Raw genomic sequence first — 20,438 nt, 5'->3', positions numbered from 1 at the left:
ACTTTATTTAACTCAACTCAACTCAACTCCAACTCCACTCCACTCCACTCCACTCCACCTTCACTCCACTCCACTCCACCTTCACTCCACTCCACTGAATTCAATTCAACTCAGCTAAACTCAACTCCCTCAACTCCCTCAACTCAACTGTACTCTACTCAATTTCACTTCACTCAACACCACTTCACTCAAATGAACTCAAATGAACTCAACTCCACTCCACTCCACTCCACTCCACTCCACTCCACCTTCACTCCACTCCACTCCACTCAATTCAATTCAACTCAACTCAACTCAACTCAACTCAACTCAACTCAACTCAACTCAACTCCATTCCACTCCACTCCACTATACTTAACTTTGCTCAACTCTACTTTATTTAACTCCACCCTCCACTCCACTCCACTCCACTCCACTCATCTCTACTCAACTCAACTAAACTCAACTCAGCTAAACTCAACTCCCCTCAACTCCCCTCAACTCAACTGTACTCTACTCAATTTCACTTCACTCAACTCCACTCAACTCCACTGAACTCAACTGAACTGAACTCCACTCCACTCAGCTCAACTCAACTCTACTCTACTTCACTCCACTCAACTCAACTGCACTCAACTCAGCTCTATTCTTCATTAAATTGTACTGTACTGTACTCTATTCATTTCTACTATTACTCTCCTTTACTGTACTTTACTTGGTTCTACTCCACTCTACTCTATTCTACTGTACATAACTCTACTCTATTCTACTCTATTTTACTGTACTCTATTCCACTGTACTGTATTCTACTGTACATTACTCTAGTCTACACTTTTGTATTGTATTCTATATTCTATTCTACTGTACTGTACTGTATTCTTTTCTTTTGCACTGTTCTATATTCTACAGTTCCGTACTACATTCTGCTCTACTGTACTGTACTCTACTCTATTGTACTCTACTCCACTCTACTTTTATAACTTAAACATGTATTTGTATTTATTTGGATGTTGATGTTACTCGAGCAGAGAGGTTACTGAGGCTGACAAAAGAGAGAAGCTTTCAGAAGGAAGTAAAATTTTTGCACAAAAAAAGTTTGCACTCAATACAAAACAGGAACAAGAGTTATTTTTTTATTTTTATTTTTTCAACTTTGTGATATTTAAAATTGTGCCATATAGTTATTATAGTGTGATGTTTATTTGCAAAAACTTATATATATATATATATATATATATATATATATATATATATATATATATATATATATATATATGTGTGTGTGTGTGTGTGTGTGTGTGTGTGTGTGTGTGTGTGTGTTGTCTTTCACTTCAAGTGTGTTAAAAAAGATTTTTTTAAAAGATGGAACGATGACCAGCACACACACACACACACACACACACGCACACGCACACACACACACACACACACACACACACACACACACACACACACACACACACACACACACAGAGACAGATGTTTACATACTTCCTGTGTGAAATATGACAGTGCAGCACACAGCAGAACAAAGTGCTTTGGTAGTAGTTCAGTGGCAGCTTCAGTAGTAGCAACATCACGAGTTATGGATCTTCCACCTTTCTGATGATTTTTTATTTTATTTCTTTTTACATTTTTTATAGATCTGTTTTTTACTTTAAGGATTGATTTCGTGGTTCACTTCAAGAGGATTGTGTTTGCAGTTCCTGTGGAAGTTGAGGGGAAATAACCAGGAATAATGGCAAACAGTAATTCAATCTGGTACCACGGTCCTATCACCAGAGATCGATGCGAGGAGATCCTGGGTGCGAAGAAAAAAGATGGATCGTATCTCATCCGGGAAAGCGAGACCATCAGTGGAGCTCTGTGCCTCTGCGTCTAGTGAGTGCACCTTTGATTCTCAACTGAACGTTTGGTGTATTTCTCAAGGGTAGATCTTCAGAAAATAAATACAGGAAGCCATTAAATGTAGATTTTTACTGAAGTTTCTTCGTACACCACAACTTCCTCAACCCTAAGGCCACTTACAGATATAACTTACAGACCAATCGATAAGAACATTGTTATTTCATCATCACTAGGTTTTTTATTTCTTTATTTCAAAACACACAAAATACATTTAAATTCCTACAAGTTATAATTACATTCAAATCAGATTTTTATCATTTTTATCTCTTTAATTGATTTGTTATTGTATATAAATAAGTTTATTATACTTTTTTAAGTCAAGTGCATTTAAAATATTTGAATTTAAATAAAATAAAACAATACAATAATTTTTTTAATCATATTGTAAATGTATTTTCCCCATCAGCTTTTGCACATTTTCTCACTGCCAAAGACTTTATAACGATTTACTTCTACTTTTTCAACAGTGTCCGTACATTTTTTTATTCATTTGCTTTCTCTCTCTCTCTCTCTCTCTCTCTCTCTCTCTCTCTCTATATATATATATATATATATATATATATATATATATATATATATATATATATATACATATATTTACATATATATTTGCTCTTCTGGTAGATGCTTAACTGCATTTAGTTGCTGGGTCTCTGCACTATGCAATTAAAATAAAGTTGTAGCTATCAATTGTTTTATTTTATGCATGGAGCCTTTTGGACTTTTTATATTGTTTGAGACGCATTGATTAATAAATATATTAAATATAAATATAAATATATATATACATTTTTTATGCATTTCTTTTTTTGTTTCATTTAAACTGAAAAAGTAAAATAATTCTTTAAAAAATAAAGTGGCTTTTAAATAAAGAATTATTTCCACGTGGAACACACACGACACTCGATAAATTATTATATATTTTTTCATTATATGCAAAAAAAATAATAGTGATAATTAATTTTTTATTTACTTTTTTTCATGTTCTTTTTCCGATTAATTAAAGAATGATATAATCGAAAGCAAAATAAAAGGAATGCCAAAATAATTGTTTGTCTTTCTTCAATTCTTTTTTCCTTCCTTCCTTCCTTTCTTTCCATTAATCTATCAATTAATAAATCAATCTATTTATTCCCAGAAGTGTGCACGTGGCAACCTTGGAATGCATACATATTTATTTGTTTGTTTGTTTGTTTGTTTATATGTATTACTAAATAATTGAAGCGCTGCATGTTTTCCCATTAAACACATTTCTTTATTTGTTCCTTTCAGCAAAAAGAAAGTGGTTTACACCTACAGGATCCTACAATCCCATACAGGATATTACACTTTACAGGTGAGTGAGGTGTGTGTGTGTGTGTGTGTGTGTGTGTGTGTGTGTGTGTGTGTGTGTGTGTGTGTGAGACTGAGTGAGATCCTCCTAATCTCTATACTGTTACATGTTACGCGATCAGTTGTGATCAGTTGTTTGAAATCACACTGTGAAATATTTCCTCTGCCATTTCTGACATCATTTAGGCACAAAAAGATAAAATGACAGAAAATGGTAAATATCGAAGCAATGAAGCAGTAAAGTGACATTTTTCGATGCACTTCACACTCTAATCACACTCACGGGAACCAGAGTTCAGTGATATGCACAGATTTCCAAAGTAATCAATTAAAATATACTTCAACTTTGAGTTAGATGTTGTTTGAGCTCACCACAGAGCTGTGAATAAACTGAAATGAAAGCTGTGTGTGAGAATAGAAGCAAGAAAGAGAAACAGAGAGAGAGAGAGAGAGAGAGAGAGAGAGAGAGAGAGACATTGTGAGATATTTCCACAGGAAGTATTATCACCATGTGTGTACATTTTCTTAAAAAAAAGTGTATGTATTAAAGTTATTTCAAATTTTTCTTATTCTACAAAAAAACGATTTATTTTTGCCGGTTTGTGGTTTGTGGTCTGACATTTTATTTAAATTTACCTTCATTTTCTTTTCTTTTCTGTTATAACTGTGTGGAAATGTACGTACAGAACAGGGTCATTTTCTCGAAAGCCTTTAGTACCAGCATCTTCCTGCATTTATTCTGGCCAAAGATGAAATATTAATACACTTAAACAAGAACATTGAGAATTTTTAAATATTAGAAAAAAAAAAAAAATAATAATATTAATAATATATATATATATATATATATATATATATATATATATATATATATATATATATATATATATATATATATATATATATATATATATAAATATCTGTAACAGATACAAAGGAAAACTTTTGAACAAACCATTAATTTTCCACCTCTGTGTCTGATCACATCTTATCTCCTGTTTTCCATCTTATACAAGTTCTTCTGGTAGACACTTTTACTGAGTTTGTTGCATAGAAACATGAGGACCATGCAGGTGTCTCAAAAACACACTATTTTCACAGACCCTGTATGTATGATAGTAATAACGCCAACATTTAAAACATTTAACAAAATGTTGATTTTTAGGTAAGGGTGTACAAACTTTTGCATTTGTGAATTCTAGACTGGTCATCCATAGCAAGATAACATTGGCAGAGACGTGTCTGGCCGACATTCCAGTGAGCTTCACAAGGTTATGCAACATTTGTAAGCGCGGAAACTGGAAACTCCTTCCATACCTTTTTACAGTTAAATGCTCCAGAACTGTTTGTATGTTTATGGTGTTATGGTGAATGTTTATGTCTGTGTGTATGTAACTCGTATGGTCTACAGTTCCAGCGCTTTGTAACAGTCTGGTGTGAAGCTGAAAGCGTATTGTTACTGGACACAAAAGGTTTCTCGGTATTATGATTTACAAAACTGCGATTTTTTTTTTTATTAATAACATGGGTGTGAAAAAGAGAGAGAGGTGAGAGAATGTGTTTTATAGCTGTTATACCATAATTGTGAACAGGAAGTTATTGGTAAATTCGTGTGATGGAAACAAACTCTCCCCCTCCATTCACTTACCAAGCTTTAGAGTTGATATCATTTCTGACATTCTGATGCTGCTTCGTTTCTTGCCCCTGTTCTTCAACCTCTTTTGCTCCATAGATCCTGTTTGTACATCACACGACTTTTGCCTGATTCTCTCTACGTTTTTCTCAATTGTTTTTGCATTGTTTTCTGCTCGGATTAAGTTTGATGTCTGTTTTTTTTGCTGCATTCGCTCACATCTGCTTTTGATAATCAACATGCGAGTGTTTGTTGTTTCCAGGCGAGTGCAGGCGTGAAGGAAAGGTTTTTTAAGTCTCTGGAGGATCTCATTCAGCACTACAAAAAGAGAAATCAGGGTTTAGCGTGTCGACTACGTCACGCCGTGAAGAGGAAACAGGTAGACGAGGAATCAGTGGTGGGAGACGACGAGCCGGATTACGAAAGTGAGCAAAGAAAAACAAACACACACTTTATAGTATATATATACTGTATATATTATATATTATTTTAAATTCCCGCTTGTCCTTCTTTTTTCCTGTCTTAGACGTGGACCCGACGTCCGAGTACGTCGAAGTGCTGCCAGAGTGATTCTGTTGAAGTGACGTGCCGGATGTAAATAAGTAAATAAATAAAGAAGAAGTGTAAATACTGTAAACCTGAACCATGTTTTATATGTAAATAAAATCTTTTGTTTATGTCTAATTGTCAATTTTAACTGACAACTGTTTTACAGATAGATATATAAATATATACATTAATAAATACATTAATATTTTGATGTTTTCATGTTTTATTCCTTATATTATCATTTTACACACAGAAAAAAACTCAGCTCTTTCTGTTTATCTTCATTATACAGTACGGCCACGGTCTGTGGACACCTGAGCATAAGATTTCTGTGTTTTATGAACGTTCTTGAACATCTGAACATTCAGTCTTCATTCACTGCTATAATGAGCTCCACTCTTCTCTGAAGATGTTCCACTAGATTTTGTGAAGATTTTGTGGAGATTTATTGAACCACAATAAATTCAGGTACTGATGGAGGTGAGAAGGTGAGGAGGACTGGGACTGTTTACATTCTTGCCAAAAGCAATTAATAGGTTTGGAGCTCTATAGCAGGAGATCTTTCACTCCAATTCATGTAAAGGCAGATCTTTATGAAGCTGGTTTTGTGCACTAAGGTCCTGCTGGAACAGGTTTGGGTCTCCTAGTTCAAGTGAAGGCAAATTTGAATGCTACTGAATCTAAAGACGTCCGACACAGTTGTGTATGTTATGTTGTGTATGTTCAATATTGTGCCTACTTATGTATAAGTGTGTAAACTGCCATTGCTCAGGGTTGGTTTTGGTTAACCACACACATTTTTCCGTCCCAGTGTAAAGGCTCTGGTGTGGAAAGAGAGAATCTGAGATATTATTAGTGAGTTGGGGAAAGTTTGTAGGCGTCTCAGTCTCCGTTTGTCATCATGGATTTTCTTTGTATGGCTAAAGTTCAATATATAAATAATTATTTATTTTTGGGTTATGTTTATCAGTTGCTCAGTAGCTCCTGAGCTCCACATTAGTGGTTCATCAAAGCTTCATCATCAGAGCTTCAGCATCAGAGCTTCATCATCAGATCCTCAACATTACTTATTAGTTTCTTTACTGATTGGATCTGCTTCTTTAATGCTGTATCTGATCTTCTTTTATCTACTGTGAAAAATGTATTTTTCAGGACATGATGTGATTAGGTTTAGATATTATTATAATTAACTGTAACGACCTGAGCCACAAATACAATATGAAAATATGATTAACTGTTGTTTGAGATGATCTGGATGAATAATTTTACCTTATTAAAATAAATATAATATTGTAAATAAATTGCATATAAAATTGTTTTATTTATTTCTGTTTTGAAGGCAGGTGATGCAGGAGGGTTGAGAATATAAATAAAGAATTATTTTTTTATTTCAATGAATATCCTGTTTTCTTATAATAATAATAATATATATAATATATAATAATTATTGCCATTATTATTATTATTATTATTATTATTATTATTGTTGTTGTTGTTGTTGTTGTTGTTATTAATAGTAAAATTATTATTAGTATTACATTGTTATATTAATAATAATTTATTAATTAACTAAGTTAATATTTTATTTATTTATTGTTTATTATCCAATCTTACATTGAGCTGCAGATGTGTGGGCGTGGCTAAAGTCTCCTACGTAATTTCTTCGTGTCGTCGGTTGCAGAGGGTGGATCTGGTTTTAAGAAGTATTAGTAATACACATTTACACAGTCAATGCAAGTCAAATAAATAATCAAGTAATGTTTAATATGTTGCTAAAGGTATGTTGTTAAGCGGAATCGTTTTTAAAGACAGTTTAATTAAATTCCAGTTGACTGCTTTTCTGGACGCCCCCCTTCATGGACAATGGACTGTTCCAGCAGTGTTTCGAAGTTGAAAGCGGGAAGAAGTCAGTTTCCAGCTCGAGCTGAAAGAACGGAGTTTTTTTCACTGCTTTATATAAACAATAAAATACATAAATAACTCTAATTGTGCTATAAAGCAGGTTCAGGGTAAGAATATAAGTTTGTTGTCAAAATATAAGGAGATTAAATTCTTGATTCTGTTAAATAATTACATAAGTGAATAAGCTAGTCCGTTAAATTAGCTAGTAAACATTGCTAGCCGACTGATGAGGTAATTAGATCCGGGTGAGAGGTCACCTGTGTTCATATAATTTCTTATCGATTTGGATTCGGATAAATACTGAATATATATTAGCAGTTATTTTGATTTCTGGGATGGACGTTACGACGTGCCTGAAGTCACTGCTTATGGGGATTCGGCAGTACAAAAGCAACGGAGGCGCCTTGAACACGTCACTGCTGCAAAAACAAATCGAGGTGAGTTTACAAGTGCACGTTAAACACGCGGGTTTGAGTGTGTACACGATACACTTCCATTCATTCCACCACCACCGAGCACTGCATCAGGTATCCTGTCGTAGTCCTGTGCCATATTACTGTACCACTGTCCTGTAGTCCTGTGCCGCAGTCCTGTAGTCCTGTGCCATAGTACTGTCCCACTGTCCTGTAGTCCTGTGCCGCAGTCCTGTAGTCCTGTGCCATAGTACTGTCCCACTGTCCTGTAGTCCTGTGCCGTAGTACTGCACCACTATTCTGTAGTCCTGTGCCGTAGTACTGACCACTGTCCTGTAGTCCTGTGCCGTAGTACTGTACCACTGTCCTGTAGTCCTGTGCCGTAGTACTGTACCACTGTCCTGTAGTCCTGTGCCGTAGTACTGTACCACTGTCCTGTAGTCCTGTGCCGTAGTACTGTCCTGTAGTCCTGTGCCGTAGTACTGTACCGCAGTCCTGTAGTCCTGTGCCATAGTACTGCACCACTGTCCTGTAGTCCTGTGCCATACTACTGCACCACTGTCCTGTAGTCCTGTGCCATAGTACTGTACCACTGTCCTGTAGTCCTGTGCCATAGTACTGCACCACTGTCCTGTAGTCCTGTGCCGCAGTCCTGTAGTCCTGTGCTGCAGTCCTGTAGTCCTGTGCCGCATTACTGTCCTGTAGTCCTGTACTGTAGTCCTGTGCAGTAGAACTGTAGTACTGTACTGTAGTCCTGTGCCTTAGTCCTGTACTGAGCAGTCTGAATGATGAACTGTGGTGTTTCTGAATGATGGACTGTAGTGTCTCTGAATGATGGACTGTGGTGTCTCTGAATGATGGACTGTGGTGTCTCTGCAGGATGTGTCTGTTTTAAAGTGCTCCAGGATCTTATCTTCAGGACAGGTTCTTCCCAGTGAGTGCCTGAATGGGCTGCTGGAACTGGCTGGAGATCCCAACACCAGTCCTGCACTTACAGGGAGCGTCCTGTCTCTGCTCGGACAGCTCGGTAGGCTGTCTAATCACCCGCCTGTCTGATCTCCATCTGACTGTATGATCTTTGTCTGTCTGACCTTCCTCGTGCCTTACCATCTGTCTTATCTCGGTCTGTCTGATTTCCGCATTTCCGATTGCCGTTTGTCTCATTTCCGGATGTCTGATTGTTGTCTGTCCTATCTCTGTCTGTCTGATCCCTGTCGGTCTTATCTCTGTGTATATGATTTCTGTGTCTGATTGCCTGTGTCTGTGTCTTACCTTTGTCTCTTTTTCCCTTGCCTGTTTGATCTTTCTGTCTTTTCTACTTCGTCATATTACTGTCTGTCTAATCTTACGCTGTACTCGGAATTGTTTGTGCATGTAGCATCTGATGATGATAGTAAAGAGGTGCTCCATAGCCGTTATAACATCTTTGGGACCCTGGTGGCTGTAATCCACTGTAACGGAGCTACACCCGAGGAGCCGATGGTGCTACAGGTAAACCGCTCCTCCCCTCACCTCACCTCACCTGCCCTCACTTCACCTCGCCTCACATGCCCTCACATCACATCAGGCTTTAATTTGATCTACAAAAGTTCCTGAATTCACTTTCAAATCAGACATTTATTGAATAAATTAACACAGACTCCGCCCACAATTTTACCCCAAACTAAATATTCATTAAGATAAATGTATTTTTTGTATTATTTTTTTTCACATAAATAATTACTGGAACATCTTTTCAACTTTTTTTTAAATCTCTTTTTAATTTGCGCCATTATTTTGTTTCTCAGTGTCTTCAGGTCCTACAGCGTCTCACTTACAACGTCCGACTCCTGCACTGCGCCTCTCACATGGATGACCTCCTCACCTTCCTCATGCTCAACATGTAAAATATACATCTACACAAATCCATGCTGCATATATGCACTAAACAAACAAACGCATTGTGATGAGTCAATAGTTTATTAATGGTTTCAATTCTTATTTTGTTAATTTCTCAACCAAAGGTGGTGCATTTTCAAACTGTTAGAGCAAAATTGTACCGGACATCTTTAGAGGGGTAGCATAACATTTCCCCTTCACTTGAACTAGGAGCTGTTCCAGCATAACCATGCCCCCGTGCGCAAAGCCAGCTCCATAAACATCTACTTTCCATGGGTTGGTGTGGATGATCTTGAGTGGTCTGCTATATATCTATATAATGTTGATGTGAAGTTAGTCTGTGGTTTAGACTCACTATCACCCTTTCCTGTTTGTCCCCTTTATTGCACTTAAGCAAAACCACAGTGCTGCTGTTGCGTCCTCAGTTTGTGCACGCCGCTCTGAGACATTATCTTCAATTCAATTCAGTTTTATTTTCATAGTGCTTCTAACAATAAACATGCAGTTCATTATTAACATTTACAATCATCAACATTTCAACAGTTTATCTTTTAACAACAATTTTAAATAAAATGTCCTCTTGGTTAAATAATATATAAAATAATAGGATATTTAATAAAAATAAAATAGAATACATCTAATGAATGTAAAACACTTATGTTTATTAATTGAGTAATCAATTGGCACAAATTAAATTGATTGAAATGCAAAAATGTAATTAAATAGTTTACATTTGTTAGACAACAATTTGGGTAATACAGATGTGTATATGTGTGTGTGTGTGTGTGTGTGTGTGTGTGTGTGTGTGTGTTTTACATTTAATATTTCATTTTCTAAAGATATTACCTTAACTGTTCTACTAATTTCAGCAGACTTGAACAAATGTTTTCATCTCGTCCATCCTTCTTTTATTCACTCCCTCGATATGTGGAATTGTCAGGGTTTTTTCCTTTTAAGAGAAATTCTTGAAGCTGGACATAAAATACTAAAGAATCCATAGTGCTATCATTAGCTTCTAGCCACTTCCTGGTTAGCGGTTCCTGGTTTTTCGGGTATGTATTTCCAATGTAGACCAATAAAGATCTATGATGCTCTGGTCTTGTGTTGACATTAGCAGTAAGATGCTGAGTGCTGGATTATTTCATCAGGGTGCCAATCATTTTTAAACCACCGCCCCAAATGATTTATGACTAAGAATACGCTAATCTATAAGGGGTGCAAATACTTTTTTTCATTGTCTGTAGGTTTTAGGTCGGATAATGACTCACTGTCTGATTTTTGTTCTTGTAGCCAGTCTCAGAATGATGATGTCACCAAGTCGTGCCTAGGCCTCATGGCTAATCTGTGTCGACACAATCAGTCTGTACAGGTGCACATTAAATCTCAGGTAGGACACAACCCACCCCCACCCCCACCCCTGAACATATGACCCGCCCTTTATTTCCAAAGTTGTTCATTTTTAACTTTTAAAAACCTTTTTGTTAATCTCTCCAGATTAATGTTAAAGCTTTTTACAGAGCTTTGCTTAACTTTCTCGGTCACAATTGCCTCACCGTGGTCGTCTTTGCGCTCTCGATTCTATCCAGCCTAACCCTCAGCGAGGAAGTGGGACAAAAGGTACTTTCTGAGGCGTCTCTTGCATGATCTTAACGTGTGCAACACTGCGGTTTTGACCATCACCTTCTGTTTCTGCTCGCTCGCGGTTTTAGTTGTTCAACGCAAAGAACATTCACCAGACCTTCCAGCTCATCTTCAACATCACAGTGAACGGAGACGGGACCCTGACCAGGAACTACGCCGTCGACCTGCTGGTGGATCTGCTAAAAAACGCCAAGATCGCTGATTATCTCACCAAGTAGGCTCCAGCAGACACAACACTCCACTGGTGCTTCATAACAACCCTATTATCGTGTTATTAGTGTGTAATGGGTAACAAACTAATCTGGCATGAAAACATGAAAAACTTTGTATTAAATTAATAACATACAATATGACAAATAAAATGATCGTCAGATGTTGCTCTAAACATGTATTATTTTAATAACATTTTATTTAAAAGATAAAAAATGTATTAACCTATAAAAATATAGCAAACATAACGTGTTTATATGTTTTGTTTATAAATGTTTAATTTGAAATTGTGTGTTTGTGTGTTTAGTTATAAACACCTCCCCGTGTGTCTGAGCGAGGTGGTTGGCCTTCTCCATGGGAAAGACCCGGATACAGCAGGGAAGGTGACTGATCATAAGGAGAAATAATATAATCATATGTATATAATGGTACACATAATTTACTGTTCGGAACATTGTTCGGTTTATTTTCAGTGCAGTTGGTGGGAGAAACACAAAGCATAAAATTGCTTGTGCTTTTTTATAAATGCACTTTATTAACATTTTTGAATCACCAGTTTTAAAAACAATGTGAAATAAAACGCCTGCTTGCTTACTAATATATCAAATAATATTGAATAATATATATAAAAAAAAGTATATATATATATATATATATATATATATATATATATATATATATATATATATATATATATATATATATATATATATATAATCAATCAATGCAATACACTTTTTATTATATTGATTAAATTGAGTAATCAATTAAATTGGCACAAATTAATTCATTAACTATACAAAAAGCCAAAAAAATACAAAAAGAAAGATTTGTTAGACTCCATGTGGGTAATACAGATGTGTATTTATGTGTTTGTGTTTTACATTTAATATAACATTTTCAAAAGAAATGTTCTATTTAACTGTTCTGCTTATTTCAGCAGACTTTAACAAACGTCTTCATTCCTTCCATCCTTTCATTCACTCCTTTCGATGTGCAGAAGTCTCAGAAACTGTACATAAAAAGCAAAAGATGCCATATTGCTAGATTGTCGTAAAAACGTGGCGAGTCGTGCATGCTCAAAACAAAATCTGAGTTTCACAGAGCACTACAAATGGTATTTGCGGTAACGGAGCGAGCAGCCACAGCGACATTTAAATAAGTAAATAAAAATACAGTGACACTGCGCAAGTGCAAAAACTGAAGTGAAATCCCTGTACCAAAATACATGTACTGTTACACCCCGAATATTTATTAAGGTATTGTGTTTATTGTGTGTGTGTGTGTGTTTATTGTGTGTGTGTGTGTTTATTGTGTGTGTGTATGTTTATTGTGTGTGTGTGTGCGCAGGTTCTGGAGCTGCTCGTTTCTTTGTGCTCAGTCCCAGCTCTGCGTGGTCTCATCTGTCAGACGGTTCTAAAACCCGCCGCTCCTCGCCTCCAGCCTGCCACCAGGAACCCCGCCCAGTCCAGGGGGGCGGAGCCGGGCCTGGCGCTGCTTCAGTGGGCCACGCGCCCCCTACAGGGACCGGAGCGGTGCTGCCTGCTCGCTCTGGAGCTCTTCACTGAGCTGTTCGAGGTGTGTAAGGAACATCAATCATGTTTTTTTTTTCTTTCATTATCATGTGCACTCGACCGACGGAAACCCGTTTCATGAAGCTGTACACAGACCGACCTGGTGGTGATGAAGCATCTCGATGCAGTTTGGAGCTCGGTAGTGACTTGCAGCCAGAGCTGCTTTTGCGAGTGGTGCACCGCTTTGTGGCTGATTTGTTGTTTCCCCTAAAATCTGTCATTTTACAAATGCAGGGCATAAAGTTCACACACCTGAGTTCACACTCCTCACCAGTGTCATGTGTAGCTACAACAAGTTTTTGAACCCTTAGGAGCTTCTCATTTCCTGTTTCAGACTGATAAGAGGATCAGGGTTAAGAAAAGAGGTGGATGACGTACCCTGTGGGCCAGTGTTATAATCTGAGGTTGTTTCAGAAGGTCAGATCTTGGTTCAGCAGTGCTTTATTGGCAAAAAAAAAGTCAGTTTTGTCCATCAGTGGATTTTTTTTTTCTTTCCTGATGGCACATGAGGACAATGCCAGGATTTATCAGGCCCATATTGTCAAAAAATGGCTCAAGGAAAATCCCCTTTGAAAATTTGGATTGTGCTGGAGAAGACTTTATGCAGTGGTCTGACTCTCCATCATCAATACAAGATCTTGGTTAGAAATTAATGCAACTCTGGATGGAAATAAATGTTGAAACGATTTCATGCGAATGCATGGCATTACCAAAGCAGAAGTTACTGATCGCAGTTGATCTGTGCAGATCACGACGTGCGTTTCAGCACGACCACCTGCTTATTTTCTTTATATATAAAAATGTGTAATATTTATATATATATTTCCTGTGTTAACAGAATTTATGTACTTTACGCTGCTATAAAAGTGTTTTTTTCCGTGCACTGAAACTGATGGTTGGTCATCATCTAAACATGCTTTCGTTTCCTAAAACCTCGCCACAACACAAGCTGTGGTTTCTGTCTCAGTCTACTGCGCACAAATAAAAACCCAATATCGAATGCAATTTATTGTCCTGAAGCGTTGCTGAGTAAAGTTTTCTGCTGAAACGTTTAAAAAAAGAATTGATTTTTATTCACTTTGAATTGTTTTTAAATGAGTAGCTGCAAATTTAAGGAAAAAAAGTTTGTAAGGAAAACTACAGGAGTTCAACTGACAAACCTGCAGTCAAATTCCAGCTAAAATTTTATTATAATTCAGTTAGTTAGAATATTTGAAGACTTATGACATTTTGAGGTTTTTATGTTAGTAATAAAGTAATAAAAACTCTAAAATGTGATATTAATTCTCAATTTAATGTAGTTGTTTAATATGGGAAGGAAAAAGTCAATATATGTTGATCTAATTTCATACATTTGGATGTTATATCATACCACAAAAATTATTTAAATTTAAATAGATTTTTCTTTAAAAAATTCAGCAAAACAAAGCAGAAAAGCAATTTTTACATCTCTGCACTTAAAAATTTTAAATTGAGCTTTATATTTTTATAATTAATAACATATATCAGATCAGCAGAAATGTTTTAATTAGCTTATTGCATATATTTTGCAATTGATAATAAAAACAGAACATTTTAATTTGTAATTTTTTAAAGATATTTAAATTTAAATGTTACATATACTTGTTTTGTAGTATGTTTTTAATGCCAAAAGGGGCGCTATAACAGTAACGTAAATAAATCCCCCCGTTACTGCATTCTTTCTGAATGATCCTGTGTAACAAACACTTCTTGTGTTTTTGTTTTCCCTCAGGAGGTGATTGGTTCCTCGCAGTCGGGTTCTGCTCGCTCGTTTTTGGAGCTCCTCCTCCCAGCCCTGGCGAGTTTATTGCAGACTCCAGACCTCAGCTCAGAAGACGAGCTGCTCCACAGGCACTGCACCAGAGCGGGGCGAGTGCTTGACCTCCTGCTTGATATCTTTTACCATCTTGTCTTTTTCATTTCTATTTATTTGGTTATAGTTATATTTTTTCGTGTATATTCATCGTGGCCTGTTATCACTTACTTTACCGCAGCTATACATAGTAGTTCCTTTAACACTGGGTGTTCATTTCTTACATGTCAATTATAATAAAACTGTCCTGAGTGACAACGAATGTAATTATAAAACCCTTGACGCACACACTGCTTTGTGGTGACGACTTCCTGAAGACTCTGGTGGCGAAGCAGGTGAACTCGGAGCTCTGCGTGTCTCTGGTGGAGCTTCTACTGTTTAACGGTCAGGACTACGTCACCCCGTTATGCTCGGACTCCAGCTCTCAGCTCAGGTGTCCTAAACGTCCTTCATCCAGCTTGAGGAAGTGATTTTAATGCAAAAAAAAAATTAACAACAACCAATTAGCAGGCAGAATTCAGAGCAGGAAGAAAATAAAGAAAACAAGTGAACTTGCCTTTTTTTGTTCTCGTCTTTGTATCCTGTAGACAGACGTGCTGTGAGACGGTACTGAAGACTCTGGAGTTGATGAGCCATCTCAAACAGCACGTAGTCGACATGGAGACTTGCTTTTACCGGATCCTGCAGGTAGAGTGTGTGTGTGTGTGTGTGTGTGTGTGTGTGTGTGTGTGTGTGTGTGTGTGTGTGTGTGTGTGTGTGTGTGTGTGTTCAGCTCTTATGCAGCGTGTATGGAATACTGAATGTGATTGGTGCAGGACCCGCGCATGGTGACGCCTCTGTCTCAGGCTCTCACGTCCCGACACCGAGGGCGAGTTCATGCAGCGCTGCGAGTCCTGTTCGAAGCCGCTCCGCTGCCTGACTTCCCCGCCATCATGTGAGTGCACGAGCAGATCGAGGACATGACTGAGACATCATGAGGGAGAAAGACATTTTTTTACAAAAAAGTGTAGAAAAAAAGAATTTTTATTAATTCATAAATTTTTCCCATAAATTTATAATCATACATTTATTTTTTATATATATATAAATATAGTGTACATAATAAATAAAAGAATAATGATTCTTTTAAACTATTCTGTAAGAGGAATATGGCTGTTAGACTTTGTGTACACACGTATACTCATAATGTTTGTGTTTGTTTCTCTCTCAGATTAGGAGAAAGCATCGCAGCGAATAACGCATACTGGAAGCGCGAGGGTGAGCTGGGCGTCAGAGGCAGCGGCGTTCAGGAGGACGGAGTCCCCGCGGTGAAGAACTTCGCTCCGAACAGTCCGTCTCGGCAGAACATCGACAGCCTCATCGAGAAACTGCAGAGCGGCATTCAGGTTCATTTACTTTCATTTACTTATCATTCTTTTTTTATTCGCTTGATCACATTGTTGTTTGTTTGCAGTTATGGACCGTTTTAAATAAATAATATTGTGGACGTTATTGGGAATTTACACTAGAGCACCGTTTAAATTCTGAAATCTGATTGGCCAGTAGGTGTGCATTATTGTCCTCATCCTCAACACCGAATGGTGAACTTCATTGTTGAGATTATTGTAAAGGTCATTGTTAAAGCCATCATAGCAGACTGTTTATATTGATTACAGTACAGATCCTTTATTTAACTCCGCTCAGTATCCTCATGGGTCTTTAGATGTTTGATGGGGCGCCATCCTCAGCAGCATTAACTGTTCTCTAATCGCATCACACCTGTCTATCACATAACCTCATGGCCTGAAATGTGTTCGGTCTTTTTCTCTTTAAAAAGATGAAAAACTAAATCATAATTTAATTCCGTCTTACTTTCTAAAAAAAACTTACTTTATACTGTTTTTATGCACTTCGTAATGTAATTTATGTATTTGTATGTTTATTTTTACTATTTAATTGAACTTTATTTATTCAGTTTTTTTTCTTCCAAATGAAAATGAAATAAATTTTTATTTTTATGAATTATAATAAAATAAACAATTTGTATTTTATATTTTATGTTGTATATATGTCAGGTTAAAAAAGTCCTCCTGTTTATATTGATATTTCTATTGTAGACCTGAGGGATTTTGTAACCTTTACTCTGTAATTTTACAGATTATATCGTAATTAATAAAAAGTCATTTATTAATGCTGATCGTTAATATTATACATGTCTGTCTGTCTGTCTGCCTGCCTGTCTAGTAGTAGTTGTATATGCTTGAGTCGATAAGATAAGATAAGGTGAACTCATGAAAAGAAACACTTCCTGTGTCTGGTTAATAGAATTCTGCTCTTCTTTTAAGTTACAGGAGCAGATCAAAGATGTTCATATGTCTGAGATTATCGACGTGTACGAACAGAAAATCTCCGCCCTGGCCGTATGTAACCTTACAGCTCAGATATTTGTAGAAAAGTTTATCAAAACTATTTATTAAAAAAGTAATTAATTAAATTACAAGGAAATTAGATTATACATGAATTTGTTTCTGTATGATTCATAATTTCTTTGTCTCTCACTTAATGTGTGTGTGGGGTGTGTGTGGGGGGCGGTGTGTGTGTGTGTGTGTGTGTGTGTGTGTGTGTGTGTGTGTGTGTACAGTCTAAAGAAGGTCGTCTGCAGGACCTGTTGGAGGCCAAAGCTCTTGCTCTGTCTCAAGCTGATCGTCTCATCGCTCAGTACCGCTGTCAGAGAGCACAGGCTGAGGCTGAGGTGACACACACACACACACACACACACACACACACACACACACATTTACACATACACACCTTTTTTTAAAACACACTGTTCTGATGCACATCTCACGTAGCCTCAATTATTAGTTTTTTTCTAAAACCGCATAACAGTTGTCTTATTACTCATACGCACACAAACACACATACATGCGCACACAAACACACTTGCACACATGCATACATTCTCACGTCTGTCTGATGTGAAGGCCCGGAAGCTGGCCTCTCTGCTGAAGGACACTGAGAGGAGGAAAGAAGATCTCCAGGCTGAGCTGAGCGATCAGGTGATGGAGGTGGAGAAGCTGAAGAGCGACAGTCAGCAGCTCCTACAGCACAACAGCCGTCTGCAGGCCGTGTCTGACGAACACCAGAACCTGAAGAGCACCTACAACCAGCTGCTAAGCAGGTCAGAAACTCCTACAGTACCTCTTACAATTCTCAGGTTGCCAAAACCTTAACGTTCTGGACTCAATAACGGTGCCACCTTGGTTCATCTCCAGGTACAGTAAGAGTGAAGTGATGCTGAAGGAGCTCCAGGCCACCCACATCTCCCTCACGCAACAGGCCGAATCCCTGAGGAAGAGCAACGAGGGGTTTAGGCTGCAGCAGGAGAGGTCAGTCAGTGGTCACCAAAAATCTCCATCACACTGCTGTGTGAAACATGAGGTTCTATAGGAAATACAATGAAGAAGAAAAAAAAAAACTTTAACCACGAAAGAGGCAAAAATAAAACCACCTTTCACATCTTCAGCTTTCTTGTTTTGGAGGAGAAAATGACCACATACAATCCAGGGGGTGTAAAATATATATAAATATAGATATACTTTATATAAACACCTACGCACACATGACGTGATGAAGTCTAGTAGGTTGGACATGTGCACGTTTAGAGTTCATTCAAGATATGGAGAAGAAAATGTGTACGTTAATCAGTATCGCACAAAACGTTTCTCAAAAAAACAACTATTAAATTTTTTATATTATAGTATTATTTTGCTTGGTAACAGCCAAAATAATTAATTATTCTATTTGACTGATTAAACGTAAGAATTTCACATTTAGGTTGTCGTCAGAGCTGCAGCAGAAGGAGGAGAAGATCTCCGGGATGGAAGCTGAAATGCAGGAGAAACGTGACACTATAGCGGGTGAGGAAACGTGTGTATGATTTAATCCCGAACGGTTTTTCTTTAAGCTGTGACTGTAGAAGAGTCAGCAGCGTGACCCTGACCAGGCCGTTACTAAGGATGAACGCTGTAAATGCATCATGCAGCCCTGACACCTTCACCATCACTTCATTTTTTCATCTGAAACATCTGCATTCAACTTAAAAACTGCTGCTTTGTGTCTATTTCAGAACTGCAGGCCGAGGCAAGGAGGCAGGAAGAGCAGGCTGAAGAAATGAAGGAGAACATCAACACACTGCGGAAGGAACTCGCCAAAACCGAGCAGGCCAGGAAGGATGCTAGCATCAAGGTGGGAGCAAAGAAGGTTTATCCTAAACACCTGTATGAAAGAGTCGTAGCGTTTCTGTGGATCATCTCGAGCGGTTTTCCTCCGCAGGCCTCGTCTCTGGAGCTGCAAAGATCTCAGCTGGAGTCCAAACTGCAGAAGAGGGAAGAGGAGCTGGGCAAGCACACGCAGATGATCGCCATGATCCACAGCCTGAGCAGCGGCAAACTGAAGAGCGACGCCACAGCCAACCTTTCTCTGTGACACAGACACACACACACTCACACACACACTCTCACTGTATACATAGCCAGATTTATGGATTGCCAAAGTAATGGCACCCTTTGAAAGACACTTGCCACACACACACACACACACACACACACACACACACACACACACACTACCCATGATGAACTCGGGTTACTAATACAAACTGATATAAATCATTTAAATTAAAACATTTTTTTAATCTAAGATCCAGGTAACTTATTGCGTTTTTGTGTGTTTTGTTTTCGTCCTATTCCCACACGTCACTCCTCTCCCCTATCACGTTTTAAATAAATAAATGAACTTTTCATTAATTTCTCTGCATTCCAAAACGATTTATTACGATGCAGCGGAATCCGATTTCGGTTCAGTTCAACACAATGCGATACGATGCAGTGGAAAAAAACAAGATGCTCCGCAATTCACTAGGGTACAGACAAACTTCTGTTTAGACTGACGTCAAATCATCTATTTACTTTATTACGTGCCTACTGACTTCTAACGGATGGTCTTTTCACAAACAGGACTCTGTAGTGCGAAATGAAAAGATGAAATAAATCCAGATGTTCTTTTCCTGTTCTGTGTGCAGGAAGATGCAGCTCTGCCTCTGCCATGTGAATCTGTATTCTATGTGACTCGAGAAACAGTTTAGCGACAAGAAATCAATCAATGTAGAGAAAATCGTTCACCAATTATTGTTCAATTACTAAATAATAAAAGTGACCAATGGCAATTTCTATCTGATGCTCACTTTTTAAAAAAAATCGATGCATCACATCTTTAACTTTTATCCCTGTTTCCAACATTGAGAGAATCAATTACATGTCCTGCCAGTAGGTGTCACTGTGCGCAACGGTGACCTGTAAACTCCTTTTTATGATACAAAAAAAATTAAAATTAAACTGAAGAAAAATCCGCCAAAAGTACTGGATATAGTTGAGTGCAAAAGTTTGCACACCCCAAATAGGGAATAAAACTTTTATGGAAATAAGTGGTCGTTTTTTGAGGTCAAACTCTGCTAAATTTATTGTGTTGTAGTGCAGGAGTGATCTGTGAAAGTGCAGTTTCTATTTAATTCAGTGAGCTGATGATTGACAAGCAGGCCTGGAATG

At 37.5% G+C, this 20,438-nt stretch overlaps 2 protein-coding genes across 7 annotated transcripts; both read left to right on the top strand.

Moving 5' to 3' along the window:
- The first annotated feature begins 1,482 nt into the window (after positions 1 to 1,482).
- Positions 1,483 to 6,652, top strand: si:ch73-264p11.1 (uncharacterized protein LOC100000923 homolog). 3 transcript variants are annotated; one of them, XM_046877689.1, is made up of 5 exons: positions 1,483 to 1,860; positions 3,160 to 3,223; positions 5,115 to 5,277; positions 5,379 to 5,454; positions 5,694 to 6,652. In XM_046877689.1, exons 1-4 carry the CDS (start codon positions 1,718 to 1,720, stop codon positions 5,420 to 5,422), a joined length of 414 nt encoding a protein of 137 aa, XP_046733645.1. In that variant the 5' UTR covers positions 1,483 to 1,717; the 3' UTR covers positions 5,423 to 5,454; positions 5,694 to 6,652. The 3 variants fall into 3 exon arrangements, 2 of the variants coding, with proteins under 2 accessions (XP_046733645.1, XP_046733644.1); XR_006928965.1 differs by having other exon boundaries at positions 1,484 to 1,860; positions 5,379 to 5,508; XM_046877688.1 differs by lacking the exon at positions 5,694 to 6,652 and having other exon boundaries at positions 1,484 to 1,860; positions 5,379 to 5,536.
- Positions 6,653 to 7,122: 470 nt separating this feature from the next.
- cip2a (cellular inhibitor of PP2A) lies at positions 7,123 to 19,640 on the top strand. Of its 4 annotated transcripts, XM_046877682.1 has the most exons (22): positions 7,124 to 7,410; positions 7,619 to 7,740; positions 8,596 to 8,743; positions 9,095 to 9,207; positions 9,504 to 9,598; positions 10,885 to 10,981; positions 11,089 to 11,211; positions 11,304 to 11,449; positions 11,753 to 11,828; positions 12,796 to 13,023; positions 14,773 to 14,932; positions 15,145 to 15,316; positions 15,441 to 15,540; positions 15,669 to 15,787; positions 16,064 to 16,238; positions 17,178 to 17,252; positions 17,474 to 17,584; positions 17,817 to 18,013; positions 18,108 to 18,221; positions 18,670 to 18,752; positions 18,962 to 19,080; positions 19,168 to 19,640. In XM_046877682.1, exons 2-22 carry the CDS (start codon positions 7,639 to 7,641, stop codon positions 19,318 to 19,320), a joined length of 2,706 nt encoding a protein of 901 aa, XP_046733638.1. In that variant the 5' UTR covers positions 7,124 to 7,410; positions 7,619 to 7,638; the 3' UTR covers positions 19,321 to 19,640. The 4 variants fall into 4 exon arrangements, with proteins under 4 accessions (XP_046733639.1, XP_046733638.1, XP_046733640.1 ...); XM_046877683.1 differs by having other exon boundaries at positions 7,123 to 7,740; positions 17,184 to 17,252; XM_046877684.1 differs by having other exon boundaries at positions 7,125 to 7,740; positions 15,145 to 15,286; positions 15,438 to 15,540.
- Positions 19,641 to 20,438: the final 798 nt, after the last annotated feature.

The sequence above is a fragment of the Silurus meridionalis genome, chromosome 21 (assembly GCF_014805685.1).
Source record: "Silurus meridionalis isolate SWU-2019-XX chromosome 21, ASM1480568v1, whole genome shotgun sequence".
NCBI classification, from domain to species: domain Eukaryota; kingdom Metazoa; phylum Chordata; class Actinopteri; order Siluriformes; family Siluridae; genus Silurus; species Silurus meridionalis.
The sequence above is the reverse complement of the archived record's forward strand: the minus strand, read 5'-3'. Positions and strand labels throughout refer to the sequence as shown.

Excerpts from the sequence above, each read along its gene's own strand:
- si:ch73-264p11.1 (XM_046877689.1), top strand. The coding sequence starts at position 1,718 with ATGGCAAACAGTAATTCAATCTGGTACCACGGTCCTATCACCAGAGAT. Across the intron at positions 3,224-5,114 it reads CAGGATATTACACTTTACAG|GCGAGTGCAGGCGTGAAGGA; the intron begins GTGAGTGAGGTG and ends TGTTGTTTCCAG. Across the intron at positions 5,278-5,378 it reads CGACGAGCCGGATTACGAAA|ACGTGGACCCGACGTCCGAG; the intron begins GTGAGCAAAGAA and ends TTCCTGTCTTAG.
- cip2a (XM_046877682.1), top strand. The coding sequence starts at position 7,639 with ATGGACGTTACGACGTGCCTGAAGTCACTGCTTATGGGGATTCGGCAG. Across the intron at positions 17,253-17,473 it reads AGAAAATCTCCGCCCTGGCC|TCTAAAGAAGGTCGTCTGCA; the intron begins GTATGTAACCTT and ends GTGTGTGTACAG. Across the intron at positions 18,222-18,669 it reads TTTAGGCTGCAGCAGGAGAG|GTTGTCGTCAGAGCTGCAGC; the intron begins GTCAGTCAGTGG and ends TTTCACATTTAG.